The sequence below is a fragment of the Populus nigra genome, chromosome 5 (genome assembly GCF_951802175.1).
Source record: "Populus nigra chromosome 5, ddPopNigr1.1, whole genome shotgun sequence".
In the NCBI taxonomy this organism is placed as follows: Eukaryota; Viridiplantae; Streptophyta; class Magnoliopsida; order Malpighiales; family Salicaceae; genus Populus; species Populus nigra.
Genome location: NC_084856.1, coordinates 17,564,332 through 17,581,637, shown reverse-complemented (window position 1 = coordinate 17,581,637; position 17,306 = coordinate 17,564,332). Strand labels below are relative to the sequence as shown.

General features: G+C 30.9%; 2 protein-coding genes across 6 annotated transcripts; both read right to left on the bottom strand.

The window, feature by feature from the left end:
* Positions 1–2,532: 2,532 nt before the first annotated feature.
* Positions 2,533–7,890, bottom strand: LOC133695277 (E3 ubiquitin-protein ligase RING1-like). 5 transcript variants are annotated; one of them, XR_009842421.1, is made up of 3 exons: positions 6,929–7,890; positions 6,762–6,838; positions 2,533–2,707 (listed from the first exon to the last, which is right to left on the bottom strand). XR_009842421.1 is itself a non-coding variant. In XM_062117191.1 (2 exons), exon 1 carries the CDS (start codon positions 7,831–7,833, stop codon positions 6,958–6,960), a length of 876 nt encoding a protein of 291 aa, XP_061973175.1. In that variant the 5' UTR covers positions 7,834–7,890; the 3' UTR covers positions 2,533–2,707; positions 6,929–6,957. The 5 variants fall into 5 exon arrangements, 1 of the variants encoding a protein (XP_061973175.1); XR_009842424.1 differs by having other exon boundaries at positions 6,772–6,838; XR_009842423.1 differs by having other exon boundaries at positions 6,762–6,829.
* Positions 7,891–8,801: 911 nt separating this feature from the next.
* Positions 8,802–11,801, bottom strand: LOC133694170 (putative pentatricopeptide repeat-containing protein At5g08310, mitochondrial). Its single transcript, XM_062115632.1, has one exon. The coding sequence runs from the start codon at positions 11,724–11,726 to the stop codon at positions 9,222–9,224; it is 2,505 nt and encodes an 834-aa protein (XP_061971616.1). The 5' UTR covers positions 11,727–11,801; the 3' UTR covers positions 8,802–9,221.
* Between the last annotated feature and the right edge of the window lie 5,505 nt (positions 11,802–17,306).

The window sequence follows — 17,306 nt, the reverse complement described above, 5'->3', positions numbered from 1 at the left end:
AGTCTGAATTTTAAACATGGTTTATTCAAATACTTCATTGGCTTCTAATGGTATACTCACATTTAACATTTATAATAAATAATACATGGATTCACATTAAAAACAAAACTTTTAAAAACTCTTCGATTGAGATTTTTACAAAAGAAAAACTTTATATAATTTAGAACATCATATACTATCTATTGTTTTTATGGATCATGCAAGTCACATTTTCTATATAACTTTTACAAGGATTACAATTTTATTTTTATTAAATACACTTAAAAACAACTTATTTTTAGAATGTTATCTGAAAACGATAATAACAAAAATAAAAAGTATGGAATTATTCTAAAACAAGATATTGTTGGATGAAATCCAGGTTAAATACATGGTTGATCCCTATGATCTGAGTTTTTAATTACAATGACGCTTCTGGTTTTGGTTCAGTTATAATAGTCTTTGTATTCATAATTCTTAACCTAATTTAATCTTCATCTAAATTTATTTTGATAGTATTTGATATGCTGGATAATATTGATTGGATTAGACTGGACTTGACAAAACTAAAGTGAAGTGGATAAATAACCTTCTTATCTTGTGTTTGGTGTGCTTTGGATTGAACTGAACAATTTATCTTATTTTGTGTTTAGTAAACATTGGACAAGACACAATCGACTCGAGACCTGGACCAGTTCAAGTTTAAGAGAAAAAAATAGAGGAATGATTGATCCAATCTGATATAGTAAAAAATCCGGGTCAACTTAAGATTAAATACAAGTAAAAAATTCATTGATTTTTTAAATTTTTTTGGTAAAAAAAAGATTGCTTTGATTTTGTTTTTTAATTCGAGTAAACTTGGTTTGACCCTCTTGATCTATGACTCGGGTCTTGTCCCTGATCGATCCCTGAGTCGTGTTTTAAAACCATGATAATAATTACTTTTATGCTTACGTTAATTTGGGTCAATAGTTAACTTGATCCATGACTCGAGTCAACCTCCAAGTCGAGCTTTAAGATTATGATAATAATTATTTTTATCCATACATTGACTCGGATAAATTCTAAATAACTCTTGTGTGAAGAATTGGACAAACTTGTCCTACCACTTTTAATGAAATGATTTTTTTTACTAGAATAACTTTTGACATGATAAAAATTAATTTTTACACCATACTAAGATACACCAAACCGGTTAAAAAAAATTATCTTGTACAGTGAACATAGAAATGGATAGATAGATCGAGTATTTGTAGACAACCCAGATTTATTATAAATATTTTACTGGAAGGAAAATCAATTTTATATAATAAAAAATAAAAAACAATATTAAATTATGGGAAAAAAAATTGTGTCCTTGGTTTGTAGATCATGGTATTGGGTCGAGACTTTTAATCCAATTTCACTTTGTTTGTCGGTAACTACTACGTAGAGTCTTCCGTATCCGAGCGGAAATACTAAAAGAGAAATTATAATGTTCTACATGAGAAATTTTTAATTATTAAAAAAATATAATAACAATTCTATATGTAATTTGATATTTTTATTATTTTTTTAATAACAACTGTATAAGAATTTAAAGTGTTACAAATACATAAATTTTACAATATAAAATATAATTTTTTATATAATACAAATAAAATGAAAAAAAAATATCAAATGATATAAAATTCAATGTAATTTCCCCTTATCACTATCAATCCGCCTTAGCCATTTTATTAGAGTGATATTATTCCAAAAATGTTTTGTGAAACAGTAAATACTATCTCATAAATAGCTCTCTCTCTCTCTCTCTCCACATAGAAACTTGCCTATTTAATGGACCGCCCATGCCTTTTTCACATATGATTATGATTCCTAATTAAAATAATTGTGAAATAAAGAATACAAATATTCTGATACACGCTACCCCTAGAGGAAACATGGACGGAAACACGAAATACTTAATCCAAAATAATTAATTAGAGTAATTATTTTTTATTTAAAAATATATTAAAATAATATTATTTTTTATTTTTTAAAAATTATTTTTTAATATCAAAATAATATAAAAACATAAAAACTATATTAATTTTAAATAATTTTTTTTTAAAAAAATACTTTTAAAATACAAAAACAATCAAACAGTAACTTCATTATTCTCTGGTTTCATTATTCTCCTATGTGCTTTCTGTGCATGCAATAAATCCTTCACCAACAGCAAGAGGCTGTTTTCTAAATTTAAAATATTCGAGACCTAAATCACAATCTGTGATTTCAATGATCAAACCCCTTTTACCACCGTACTCCACTAATCATTCTCTCCTTACTAATCATCCACCACCCCCTTCTCCACTCAATCCTAGTGTTATTTTCTGTCTAGGCATCAAGGGTCCTTCTTGTTGAATAAAGTCACCACTACAATATGCAATGACAAGGAAGAGATAACCTGCCAGTTGCCAGAGCCTGGTTGGCCCATCCCTAGTATATTAAATTTCATTTAATGGGCAAGGAAAAGAATAATAACAAGGGAAAAAAGGGCATTTCCAGATGCAGAACCTATAAAAGTTAATATACAACATAGAAAAACAACTTTGAATATATTATGTTCAGTAACTTGCAAAATGTAAATATATAAGAAAATCTTAAATACATTCAATCATTTCTACACACAGGAACTTGCTTTCCAGTTTCCAGCTTCCATACTCACCTGAAGAGAATCCTTTTCGGATTGAAATTCTTTCCACACCTACAAAAGCAGGTTAACAAGAGCCAGTCAAGAAGATGGAGGCAAAATATTCCAAAATGGTATTATAACCACGGGAAAAAAAATCATTACTAGTAAAAAATCAACACTCAATTGAAAAAAAAAAGAGGACTGCTTAACAATGACTGTAGTTTAACATTACCATCCAACTAATTTCACGTGATGGAATTTTAAAGCAGGAAAACAGCCATTACTTCAAACAATGGGACTCACATGATAGAGAAGTAGGCTATGTTTCAAGCAAGATATGTCACTCAATATACGATCATGAACCAGCATTTTGGTACGTTTGCACCTTGACGCAATTTTAAATGATTCCACAAAACAAGAATCGAACAACATTTACACCCCATAAACAATCCCTATCTTGGTTCCGTCTCCAAAAACAAGCACCCTCCTGTTACACATTTTCCCCTAACTCTTTCTCATAAGTCATCATTACGTGACAAAATGTCTAACATCATGCTGGTTCAGTAAAAATTTTCTCCAGTAACCCAACATCCATGCAGCAGTCTCTTCACCTCGCCAAACTGCTCCAAGTTCAGAGATCGCCTTCTCATTGAATTTTCTTTCTATACAGGTACTAGTCCAATGCAATCTATGGCATTGTATTAGTGATTATAACTCAAGAATTAAAAATGGCATATAGGTTCAATGTTTTCAATTTGATGACCAAAAGGTTACGAGTTCGGATTTCACCACCTGCATTCTAACTAATTAAACTAATAAAATGAAGCACAAGGTAAGGTGGTGGTGGATCCATACAAGTTTCAATCTCAAATAACTTTCACTTTGAAGGATGTGTTAGAGAGTAATAAAAAACTATTCTTGGTGCCTCATCAAACTGCTTATGGGTTAAGATGGTTTTTCGACAACACATGCTATCCTTAACTGAAATCAATCAGCATTCCATAGTGCACAACGAATTCACAAATTACACAAAATTAAACACTATTCTAATATTAAAGTCCATTAATCCATCAAAAGAGTATCATTTTTTTATACAAAAATCATGCTTCCTCCAACTTATGTTTCCTAATATATCATAAAGGACCTCATCCTCTAATCACAAACAAACAACCCATTGTTCTCTCTAGCCCATATGCATGTGCGTGCACACACATAAAACAAACAAACAAACATGAAATCCTCTATACTTTACGAAGGAAAGGACCAACTCAATTCTCCAACTTTCAAATTCTGATTTCCAAAAATATTCTTCACATAGCCCCTTGATCTCTCAATCTCAATTTAACCAGAGCAAGAAATTGATGACAAATAAACAACTCTAAAAAAACATGAACAAAAAAAACAAGCAACACTTACCAACAATTTCTCCAATCCACAAAAAATCTTCACGCACTGGTTTGCACAACACCAATGATGCGGTGGCTAGAATTGCAGAAGCTTTCATATAATTAAAGTTTTTCTTTTAATAGTGTATTTAAGTAAAATTTAAGCTGATAGTTTGAACGACTAAATTTAATTATTTTTAAAGGCAAGGATTTATTTTACTTAGGGTTTTGCAAATATTTAAAGGGTTGCTACTCCTCTAATAAACAACTTTCATATTTTAATAAATTTATAAGAAGTTTGTTCTCTTTTTCTGGTTGTTTATCCTAGACAACCAACCTTTGACTATGTTAGCTATCTTTTGCTGCTTCTTTTTTTCTACATCAATCGGCAATAGAACCCAAAATCAATCCCAATTTTGGTGATGACAACCAAGTGATTGAGAGTTCCAATGTTCAATCAAAACCTTGATATGTTGGAGTTGCAAAGGATGCTATTTGTTAAGGAAGAAGAAGTTATGGATTTGAGTTCTTTGCCAATCTATGATAAAATAAATGTTGATTGAGATTCTCCACCAATCTACAATGTCTATTATGATGATGAACTTGATGAGAAGGTGGTAACAACAACAATGAAAAACTAGCAACTGAATGCAAAGGTTGCATAGTTGTAGTTGCTTTAGAAAAAGAATTCATCCGCTTAAACTATGATGATCCTTTTGATTGCATGCATGATACATGTTCAAAATAAGCTTTTACAGAGATTATATGTCGGTTGTGCAAGTTGATAATACAAAGAGGTCTATACTGCTTGTTGTCTGAGACAAGAATTGGGAGGAAATGAATTGCAAGTACAAGTTTTTCATGCTAAACATGAAATAAAACTACTATTCACTATTGATATGTATTTGAAATGAAAAAAGGGTTGGTGATTTTTAATTGGTCACTCTTATGATTGAGGCAAGATCAGTTCCAGGTTCAACTCGATGAAGAGTTTTTTCAAACCTGATGAGAAAGATGCAGGAGCTAGAACTGCAAAAGCTTTCATATAATCACATTTTTTTCAATGGTTTATTGATGTAAAATTTATGGTGGTAGTTTAGACAGCTAAGATTTATTTATTTTTAAGGGCAAGGATTTATTTTAATTAAGGTTTTGAAAATATTTAAAAGGATTCTACTACTATACCCTTGTTTCCCTCCAAACAATCATGGGAATCAAATAGTAAAACTTCACTTCATTGTCCAACTCTCCACCTTACTCCCTCCATTTCCATGTGCCTTGTGCACTCTATTCTTATAATAAGCATCATAGTAGGCAGCTCATACAACACACACTTCTTCTCACTAGTGCCTCTAAAGAATCCTAAAACACCTCACCTTACAAGCACAAACTAACAAACCCTTAATCTCTTCGGTCCAATTCCATGAAAAGGCAGCAAAGTATGACATAAAATCAAAATACCAAAACAACAATTTGTAATTAAGGTCATTGGAATGAGCATGTACCACAAAACAAACACCTAAATCTTCAAGAAGAAAAGTTAAAAGAACTAAAGGGAGATTCTCTTCAATGGCATCAAGATAGCAAATTGGGAAACAACAAAGGTCATGAAAACAAGAAAACCCAAAAACTCATACTAAAATAAAATATCATACTTAAGAAATCAGGAAATGAGAAAGCCATATAGCCTGCAAAAACTCAATTCATACCATAACAAGCTACCAACATTATGTAACTATTGTAAAAGATACCATGTAACTCAATAAGTATTCTACAATCATCTAATATTCCTCAGCACTCACTTCAACTAGCAACTGCTCTAATTTCAAAGATCAAATTCCATTGAAATTGCCTTCCACTACAATAATAAGCTAAATATGATCCTTGGCCACATATCATTGAAATAAATCAGGAACTTAGACCACCATACAGCATAACTAGCCAAACTTAAGCAAATTGCCTAGTTAACCGACACCATATAGCTAAATCAAATTAGCCACATTCTACAAACCAAAAATGCTTATCATAACCATCTCCTACTTGATTTCATCAATCCATCAAAATTCCCCAAAACATGCTTTTTCTAACTAACTCTTCCTAAACTATCCTCAAAAAGACACCTCGCATCACAAAGCTCAATTCCACAAAAAAAAATCAACAAAATTTACAACAAAACACCTAAACATGATAAACCATGTTAAAACCCTCTGCGCTTTTTAGAAGCAAAAAAAAACACTCATTCTTCAATTTATAAATTCTAAACTCATAACAACCCTCACTCATAACCCTTTAATTGCTCAATTTAAATTCAACAAAGGAACAATTTACAAAAGAACCAATTTACAAAACATAAACACAAACAAAACCTACAATTCCTCCAATACAAGCATTCTAACTTATGAATGGTGCTACTCCAAACAATTGCAAACAAAATAGTCCTTGAATCTCTTAATCAATATTCAAAGAAATCAACACATCCAAAAAACAGCTCATAAAGCACAAAATAAACATGATCATAAACAAAATAAATAAACATATACAGAAAAACCTGCTCATTCTCAAGTTTATGAAATCTAATTCCTAATGTAATCTTCTCAAAAATCGTAATTACTCAAATATCAATTTAATCAAAGCAAAAATATTTACAAGATACAACTCACGAGATAAGCATAAAGCAGTACACTTTTTACAACAAAATCACCTATTAAAACAGAACTACAAACAAAAGCAACACCACTCACCAACACTCACCAAGAGCCAAATTCCTTGATATCCGGTCTATTCATTCTAACTCCACAAAACTACTCCTCTAACAACACTAAACCAGAAACACCTTAAGCAATAGATCCAAATTTTATAAAAGTAACAAGATTTACACCAAAAAACAAAAACAAGAAAAAACACTCACCAAAAGTCTCCAATCCAAAATCCAATCTTTCAAGAACTGCTTTGTCCACCTCCACCAAATGCCCAAGGAATCGAAATAGTAAACCCACCTCCACCACTACCACCACCACTCCCTTGCCCTCCAGTGGCTCTATTCTCATAATCAGGATCATCAGTAGGCAACTCATATCGACAAACAGGACATGAATTATGCATCTTCAACCAAGGCATTATACAATCCTCATGAAACACATGTTTACAAGGCATTCCCTTGACTTCTTCTCCACTCTCAAACTCATCTTTACACACAGCACATTGATTATTCATCTCTGATTTCATCATCTCCTCGGTAACTTTCATCGTGGGCAACGCCTCAATCGCCGTCTTCGACGCGGGTGGTGTCCCATACCTATTCGGATCATTTTCAGCCAACTGTTGGATCAGTTGCTCCAAACCCGACCCAATAAAATAATCACCAAAATTACCACCTGGGAATCGAAGTCCTCCCTGTTCGCCCCCATTGTTCTCAATCACGAACTGGACCCGAGCACCACCAGAATGGAGGTTTTGGAGGTGAGAACGTAGGAAATCAAATGGGTTAAACGCATTCTGGTCAGATAATTCGGGTCGGATTTGAAATTCAGGATGAGAGAAATTGCCAGAGATTTGAAAGAGGGGAGGAAAAAGAGAAGAGAAGGGGTCAAAAGTGTCGTTTAAAACCGATTCGGATAATGGATTCGGGTTTTGAGGGTTTTGGGCCTCGAGTTCTTCCATGAAGCTATCGCGGCAAATTGGGCAAAACGGGTCATCGGAGGGAGAGACAGTTATCGAGACTGAAAGGTTGCATTGGTAACAGAAGTATTGTTTCGGTGTAGTGGTTGTTGCAGCGGTCACGCCGGGTGGTGGCGGAGCTCCGGTGAAGGACATGATTGGGATTTTTCAATAAAAGGGAAAAGCCCCCCCCCCCCCCCCCCCTTCCCCTCTTTTTCCTGAAGAGAGAAAAGAAAGCAGTAAGAATATTTTGAGTAAAATAAGGATTAGATATTTACTTAGCCCATTTATTTTTGCTGGGAAAGTAAATTTTTTTTTTTGGAAAAGTAGTTTATACTTTATATGAAAAGAAATTTTTTAAAATAAAATTATTTTTTAATATTAGGTGAAAACACTTTCAGTTGGTTAACTATGCTGTGAAAAATAAATAGTAACATAATTTGTTATTTTTTAAAGTTTATTAAAAAAATATAGATTAAATTTGATAAATAAAAAAATTAAAAAAGAGCGAAATTAAAAAAAAATATTATTTTAGAAATTATTTTAAATAAAACAAATAGTAATTAAAAGAATAGAGAATGAAACAATTGAAAGAACATAAAATTAAAAAAATCATAAATTATTTTGTTATTTTTAAGAAATAAAAGCTTTTTAATTATTAAATTGAATATAATGAGAAATCCATAAATAATCTAATGTTTTTTGTTGTTTTTTTTTTGTGCTAGAATTGTAAAGTATTATAAAATTATTAAGTTTAGAAACTAAAATGTAATTCTCTAAATAATATTGATAAAGTGAAAAAATGACCAAATTATAGGAGCCTTGATGCAATTTTCTCTTCTTTTTATCCATGGAAAGACATGAAAAACCTAGCAAAAAAATAAATAAATCAACCACCAATTCAGATTTAAAATAAAATTTAATTATTGTCTTGAAATAAAAAAATAAAAAAAAACAAGAAAAACACATCTCTATATATTTTGAAAATATAAAATTTCACTAAAAAATAATATTAAAAAAAATATATATTTTATATCTTCGTTTTTGTCTCTTCAACTAAACAAATTTTTATTTCTTTAATATTTATTTTCTTCTATCCTAAAAGACTAACCAAGTCAAAATGATTTCTTTAGAGGTAAACAAGAAATCTAGAATTGATGGTTCAATTACAAGTATACACGAACAATGCTACTCCAATCGATTCAATTAAACATGGATAACAAACTAGCTGCTATTGGCTATTTGCTTTGTTCAGTTCTATTCAATTCCATGGAAATACACGTGAACCATTCTTCTTTATGTACAAAGCTGCAGACAGATTAATCAAGTTCGTTACGAGTAAAAAGAATGGCTCAAAAGTCTCAACTCTCAAGACATCTCATTGATGCAGACACCAGCATGAAACCAGATGTTTGATGGCATGAATAATGGCAGGATTTTAGGCTCATTCTGGCAAGTATGATATCGCATGCAAGACGTGTTCTTCAACCCAACACTTCATTATACATACAGCAGTTTGATTAAAGGTTATCGATCAGTTCCCATTAAATAGCAGGCTCAACTCCATCTTTAATTCCGGTGACTGAAAGGCTCGCTGATGGAATGCTGCCCTTTGCAAGGAGATTTTTAATGCTCGAAGAAGTCCTGGCATCTTCTGATAATTTGAGTATTGCATTTCTCACACTAATATGGTTCTTATCATGCAGATCAGGGAATTTTCCCTTGTCAACCATCTCTTGTAATATCTCAAAAGCCAAGGGTTGGTTTGAGTCCTCAAGAAAAGCACTTAATAATCCTACATAAACATATGTGTCAGGTTTCATCTCTCTCTCTTCCATCTCACGGAGATAAACCAGAGCCTCATTTGGCCTACCACAATTACTAAGACCATGAATGAAGGCCATGTAAGCAATACTACTAGGAGTGCACCCTTTTCTCCCCATTTCATTCCAAAGCACAAGAGCATCATCAGGTCTTCCGGCATTGCATAGCCCATTTATTAGAGTAGAGTACGTAATGACATTGGGCTCCCTTTCTTTTTCAATCATCATGGAGAGAAAAAGCATAGCTTCTTCAAGATGATCAGTTTTGCACAATCCATCTATAAGCGTGTTGTAGGTAACAGCTGAGGGAACTAGACCCTTCTCCTCCATCTCATGCAAAAGATTTTGAGCTTCTGCAATTCTTTGGGTCTTACAAAGCCCCTTTATCAATATGTTATAAGCAATCACATCAGGACAGTAACCCTGAGCACATATGTCCTGAAATAGCTTCAAAGCTTGATCAACTTCTTGAATCTTGATCAATCCATCTAAGCATGCAGAATAAGCAACTATATCAGGTTGGAAGCCTTCTTCAGCCATATCCACAAGAAATTTGCTAGCTTCTACTTCCTTTCCATGCTTGCACAATTCTTTTACCAGGGAGGTAGAATGTTTTATCCATGGCACGTGGCCATGAATACGCATCTTCTTTAATAGATGAAGGGCTCCAGAAATGTCATGTCTTCTGCATAGGCACCCAAATATACAGTTGTTAGTGAATGAGGTTGGTTCAATCCCTGACTCCTCCATCTCTTGCAGAAGCCCACAGCTTTCCTGCAATCTATTTGAAGTGCAAAGTCCATCAATTAAATTATTATAAAGTAGCAAACCAGGTTTACAACCAATTCGAGCCATATCTCGAAATAGACCGACAGCTAAGTCCAAATCACCAGTCTTGATCAGGCCATTAATAACAATAGAAAATGTGGTACTGTTAGGGGGGACCGTTGCTTTACCCCTGAACAGCTTACCTATCTCACCATCACCAATGCAGTTACCTATCGTAATTGCCTGAAGAAGATGGTATGCTTTATGTACAGAACCGTTATCCACAAGAGAATTCAGAACAGAATTGTAAAGCAAAGTCGAAGCTTTTGGATCCATATCTTCATGCATTTCCTCAAAAAAGCACGTTAATTCTTCTTCTTTAGAAAAAGAAGATATGAGCTTAGTGACAATTTTCACATCAGGCTGGATTTTAAATCCCTTCATTTCAGAATACAAACACAAAGCTTTCTTAACATCTTTATTCACACAAAGCCCTCCAATTATCACATCATAAAGTGAAATATCAGGAGTAAAACCAGATTTCTTCATCTTATCAAATAAATGCAGGGCCTTATCCACTCTAGACTCCTTCACAAATCCATAAATCAAAGAACAAAAAGTCTTCTTATTCAATCTTACATTTTTTTCTTCCATTGTTTCAATCAACTCACATGCCTTATCCACCTTACCCCACTTGCTAAAAGCCAACACCAAGATGGAAAACACATACTCATCAACCCAACCTCGATCGTGAATCTCATTAAAAACATCTAAAGCTTTATCAAACTCGGCCATGTTACAATACACCTGCAGCACCGGCGTCAAAGTATACTTATCAAAACCCCATCCATGATCGTGCATTTCTTTCAATCTCATCTCAAGCAAATCAATACAACTGGACTTAGAAAGAACCTCCAACAAACAAGTATAACTATAGCTATTCGGCACGCAAAGACCCATCTTTTGAACTTGATCAAACAACAAATTAGCTTCAACAACCAACCCCGCATTACCTAAACACCTAATCAAGAACCCCAAGGCTCCAGGGCTCATCAAGCACCTGGAATTCACAACATCCATAGATAAAGCTCTCAGTGGGGCTTTTTGTCGAGCACGTGATAGAATTGAAGCCATGGCATTATAAGCATACACATTGTGCTTATATGGACCTTGATTTGATGCCCAAGTAAAGAAATGTAGAGCTATTTTCCAGTTCTTTAAACCATTCAAAACGGTTTCAACAACTTTAGTGTTTAGTAATGGTGCAAGACTCTCCAATTCTGGGTTGTTTGGGGAAAAGGGCTGTTTTGTGAAGATGGAAACGAGGTCGTTTGTGATGTTTCTGGAGTCTAAGGTAAAGTCAGACAGGTTCTTAGTGAAAATGGAAAATGGGTTGTTGGCTTTTATTGATTTGGAGAGGTTCTGGAAGGGTTTCATGGCGAATTTTGATAAGGCCATGAGTGTTCAAAGTTTTTCAATTTTCAACGGCTAGCTTGAGAGGAGGCAACTTTCTCTATATAGGATGCTTTCAGGGCAACCTATATTTCGGACCTTAAAAGGGTAGCTTTAGAGAATCTTAAACTATAAGGGTGTACATGTAAACTTATAAATATACAGGGGCAAATGAAGTTTACCCATGCTTTTATACGCTGCGAAACACTGCCTGCGACTTAATTCTATTCTATTCTACTATACTTACAAACTTTAGGATAGAAATAATGTTTATATGAACAGTAAATCATATTTTTATTTTTATTTTTATTTGCATCCTTCGAGAAAATTTTGCCACCTCAAATATTTTTTTTTCATTTGAATTTTTTTTTATTGGACCATTTTGAATTCTCTTTAATAATTATTGTTTAATTTTAAAAAATTAATCATCGGTAAACCATAAAACGGTGTTTAGAATCAACAACATATAAGATAATATTAAATTGAATAAATATTAAAAAGAAATAATGAAAATATAATATAGAAGAAAGACACAATATTGTAATAATTATTCACAATGTTTTCTTTTTATTTTTTTTATTTTTTGGTACTTCACTTTTTTTATTTCAAATTTAATTATTTTACATTAAATTAACTTGAGATAGAGTTTAATATTTTATTTTAGTTTTTTTTAAATGATGCTATCGCGGTGTTCAAAATAGATTTTGATGTTGAATTTATATTCAATTTAACAAGATAATATTTAATTTTAATGATTCAAATTAATTAAAAATTTAGAGACTAAAATAAATATTCAACCTCTTTTTTCCTAAGAAATATTATCTTTATCTCAATTTTCCAACTCAATCTTTGATTAAAATCAACAAATTTAATTTATTATTATTTATTAATATATATAATTCTTGATTTTTTATATTAAATATATATATAAATTTTTTAGTTTGCAATTAAATTTTTTTAAATGATAAAAAAACATTAACAACCCGTTCACCCTTTTTTGACATTGAGAGAAAAAACTTCATCCTCTGGAGTAGCGCAAAAAGTCAAACTAGTTTGATGATAAAGTGAATTGGGAATGGCTTTGAGATTATTTATAACAAAACTAGTTGTCTAGTACACTAGCTAGTTCATTATTTTGAAAGTAAGTTGTAGAATATGAGAGAACTGAGAATCTATTTGTTTGTTGAAAAGTAGTTTTTTTTGGAAAGTGAATTCCGGAAAAGTATTTTTCGATGTTTAGTAGTGTAATAAAAAATAAGTTGGAAAATATTTTCCAGTGTTTGGTTATGTTATGAAAAATGAGATGGAAAATAACTCATTAATGTTTTATTTTTTTCAAGTTTATTAAAATAATGAGGAACAAATCTTACAAATTAAAAAGTTGAATGGGAATGAAATTGAAAAAAAATATAATTTCATAAATTATCTTAGATAAATAAATAATAATCAAAATAATAGAGATCAAATAAAAAATAAAAAATTAAAAGATGAAGAAATTAAAATAATAATAATAAATATTTCATAAATTATTTCAAATAAAATAAGTAACAATCAAAAGAATGAGGATCGAATTTGATAGATAAAAAATTTCAATAAAAAAATGATAAGGAAAAAGCAAATAGCAATTATAAAAATAAGGACCAAAGTTAATATAAAAATTAAATTTTAAGAGATGAAATTAAAAAATAAATATTCAAAACAAAATATATATATAGCAATAAAAAGTTTGAGAATCAAATTTGATATAATTAGTAAATAATGATATTTCTAAATTTTTCATAACTTCCGGAAAGTGTTTTCTGCCCAAATTTTCTAGGAAAACACTTTCCTGAAAACCAAGCCAAATTTTTCTTTGACTGAAAAGTGTTTTCCGTTGACCAACTTTTTCAATGGCAAACAAACACATGAAAGTTTGGAAAATGGTTTCCTGAAAATCACTTTCCGGAAAACAAACACAGCCAAAAGGAAAAACACTTTCCTGGAAACCAAGTAAAATTTTTCTTTGACTGGAAAGTGTTTTTCTTTGTCTGGAAAGTGTTTTCTGTTGACCGAAAAGTATTTTCCGCTGACCACCTTTTCTAATGGCAAACAAACATATGAAAGTTTGGAAAATAGTTTCCTGAAAACTACTTTCCAGGAAACAAACATGGCCTGAATTTAAACAACATTACTAGTTGAAACTAGATTATTGCTTGCGCTTCATTGCGGGTTGAATTAACTTTTTTTAGTATAAAAAATATTCAGATGTTATTAATGTGTTTTTTAAAGAAAAAAATTAATCATACGAGAATTGACCTGATATGGTCTAGTTGCCTTGACAATTTTAAAAATAATCCCTGGACAATTGATAAAAATATAGTTCGACTTAAAAAAAAAACAAGATGATATCTTTTTAAAATATTGAAACGACAACATATTAGATCGACTCGGATCAACTCAGGTTAACCTGCTAAATCTGCTAGTCAAGTCATGAGACATCAATAACCTAATAAAAAATAAATTATTAAACTCAATTCTCAATCAATCTAATATTAAAAGATATAATTAAAATAAAATTCAACTAAAATATTGAGCCAAGTCAACCTAGTTTAACCTGTTAAACATGGGTTATGAGACCGAGATAACACCACAGAAAGCAAATGAAAACAAATTATGAAGCTCAATTCTCAATCAACCCAATGATGAAGAATAAAATTAAAAAAAGAACAAAAAAAACCACTCAAGTCAACCGACCAAACTAGTAAACCAGATCATGTGACTAGGATAACATCATAGAATGCAACCTTAAATAAATTATGAAGCTATAATTCTCAATTAATCTAATATTGAAGGATGAAATTGAAAAAAAAATTCAACTAAAAAAGGGAAGAAAAACTTAAGTTAGCCAGCCTAATCCACAACTCGAGTTATAAGATAATGATAACCCCATAAAAAGAAAATGAATTTTTTTTTTATGAAACTCAATTCTCAATCAACTCAATATTGAAGGATTAAATTGAAAATAAATAAATATAAAAGACAAAAAACTACCCGAGCCAACTCAGGTTAACTTGTCAAATTCGAGTCAAAAGACCAAAATAACTCCACAGCAAGCAATTAATTTTTTTTGTAAAGTCCAATTCCTAATCAACCTAATGTTGAAGGATGAAATTGAAAAAAATATATTCAATTAAAAAAAAGATAAAAGAATACTCGAGTCAACATGACTAACCTAAAAAACTCGCGAGTTAGGTCATGAGACTATGATAACCCCATGAAGAGCAAATCAAAAAATAATTATAAAACCCAATTCCCAAGCAACTTAATAATGAAGGATGAAGTTGAGAAAAATTAATTAAAAATGACAAAAAAAATTGACATGATTTAACATGACTAACCCACAAAACCTGGGACTTGGATCATGAGGCTAGGAAACTCTACAGAAAGTAAATAAAAACAAATTATAAAGTCTAATACTGAGTAAACTCAATTTTAAAAGATAAAATTAAAAAGAAATAAAAACTAAGTTTGAAATAAAAAGAAAAAAAAAATCCTCGCAAATGTGAGGGTCAAAGTGAAAACAAGCTTTGCTTTTTAGTGCTCATTGCTGCAATGAAAACCCAAACCATTTTAGCATATACTACCTTTTTTCACCAATGCTACGATGCGAGTTATATAATTTTTTTTTATAACCTTATAAAAAATATAAAAATGATAAGAATTCAAAAGTTTGATGTATAAAAGATGAAATTGTTTTTAAAATATTAAAATTGTAACACATTAGATGATACTTTTTTAAATATATATATATATTGAAACGCTAATATATTGGATGGATCAAGACCAACTATTTTTAACCTGCGAAACTTTTGATTTAGGACATGAGCTCGTGACAACATCATAGAACCCAAATCAAAACAAATTAGGAATCACTATTCAAATTAACCAAATACTAAAGGTCCAAAATGAAAACAAATTCAATAAAAAAAATTAAAAAAAATAATTCGAGCAAACCTAGAACGGTGTCTTATACTATGACGCAGTTCGGACTAGTATTTTTAAAGAAGAAAGAAAAATTGAAGAATCGAGTAAATGACTTGACTGGATCCATTAAGTCAGGTTCATTTAATAATATGATTAAAAAATAATGTACAATAAATGATAAGAAAAAAGACCCGAGATAACTCATGTCATTTTTAAAATCAGTGAAAAATCATATAGAAACAAAAAAAAAGAGCTCAATCTTCAAATAAATCAAATGTTAAGGGATAAAAACGAAAAAACATGAGTTAAAAAAAACAAATGATTTAATGCCTTACACTACATTGCGGGTAAAATATTTTTTTTCTAACCGTAAGAAAATGTTAAATGAATAGACATAGTGACGTAATGGATGATACATTTTTAAAAATAAATATCGAGAAATTAATTTAATTTAATTAAAACAACTCTTTAAAAAAATCTAAATCTAAAAAATAATATAAAAAGACTCCGAGATAATCCAAGTCATTTTTAAAAGTAATGAAAAATCCTATACAAAGAAAAAAAAACTATGGAGCCCAATGTTCAATTAAATTAAATGTTAAATGATAAAATTAAAAAACATGAGTTTAAAAAAGAAAAATGAAACAACAAATGAACTTGACTGATTCTCTTAAATCTAAGTTAATCTCTCAAATTCACAACGCATTAAATCTTAAACTCGAGGGTTAATCAAGAAGCTCGATTTATGGTTGAAGGATGAAATAAAAAAAATCAATTTTAAAAATTTGCCAAGGTTAAAAATAGTAATAAAAAAATAAGGATAAAATCTGATATATATACTAGGAACTTTTTTAATTTTTTTAGGGTAATATAATTATTTTATTATTTTTTATATAAAAAATTATTTTATCTCTGTAAAATCAATAATAACTAGTAAATTTCTACGAAAAGATTACTCTATCCCAAATTCTAAACTTAATATTTTTAGTGAAGAATCAAAAGAGTGATTTCACTAATTAATTTCCAGTGGTACAGTAAAAATCCCACAGCCCATGTATAGATTTTGTTAATTGAAAGAAAGTTTAATTAAGATTACAGAAGATTAATTGTCAAAAACTTGGAATAATGAACAAGCATGAACCTTCAATACCCCAAACTCTGGTGTTTGAATGCAATTCATGCTACATACATATATATATATATACATATATATACATATATATATATATACATATATTTGTGTGTGTGTATTCTTGAAGAACAAAGAGGAGCCAAGTCCCGGGTTAGAATGATAGGCTTAACCACATACATTACATGACATTTACAATCAAGCCTACTTGAGTTTGGAGGCAAGCATAGTCATGAACTCCATATAAGAATCTGTGAAGTTGGAAAGGCTTCTTCTTGATCTTTTAATCTCGGCCACCTTCTTAAAACTCTTAGACATTGTTGGATCCCTTTTTTTTGTTGTTCGATTCTCCATCCATACTGTCTCACCAGGATCTTCTTCAATAGTCTCAAGCTTGGATTTGAGTATTTCTTGAAGATCTTTCCTGGATTCTGTCCTCAACCTTTTCTTGCTAGAACAAAACATCACCCCCAACACATTGCGATACCTTTTCT

Excerpts from the sequence above, each read along its gene's own strand:
- LOC133695277 (XM_062117191.1), bottom strand. The coding sequence starts at position 7,833 with ATGTCCTTCACCGGAGCTCCGCCACCACCCGGCGTGACCGCTGCAACA.
- LOC133694170 (XM_062115632.1), bottom strand. The coding sequence starts at position 11,726 with ATGGCCTTATCAAAATTCGCCATGAAACCCTTCCAGAACCTCTCCAAA.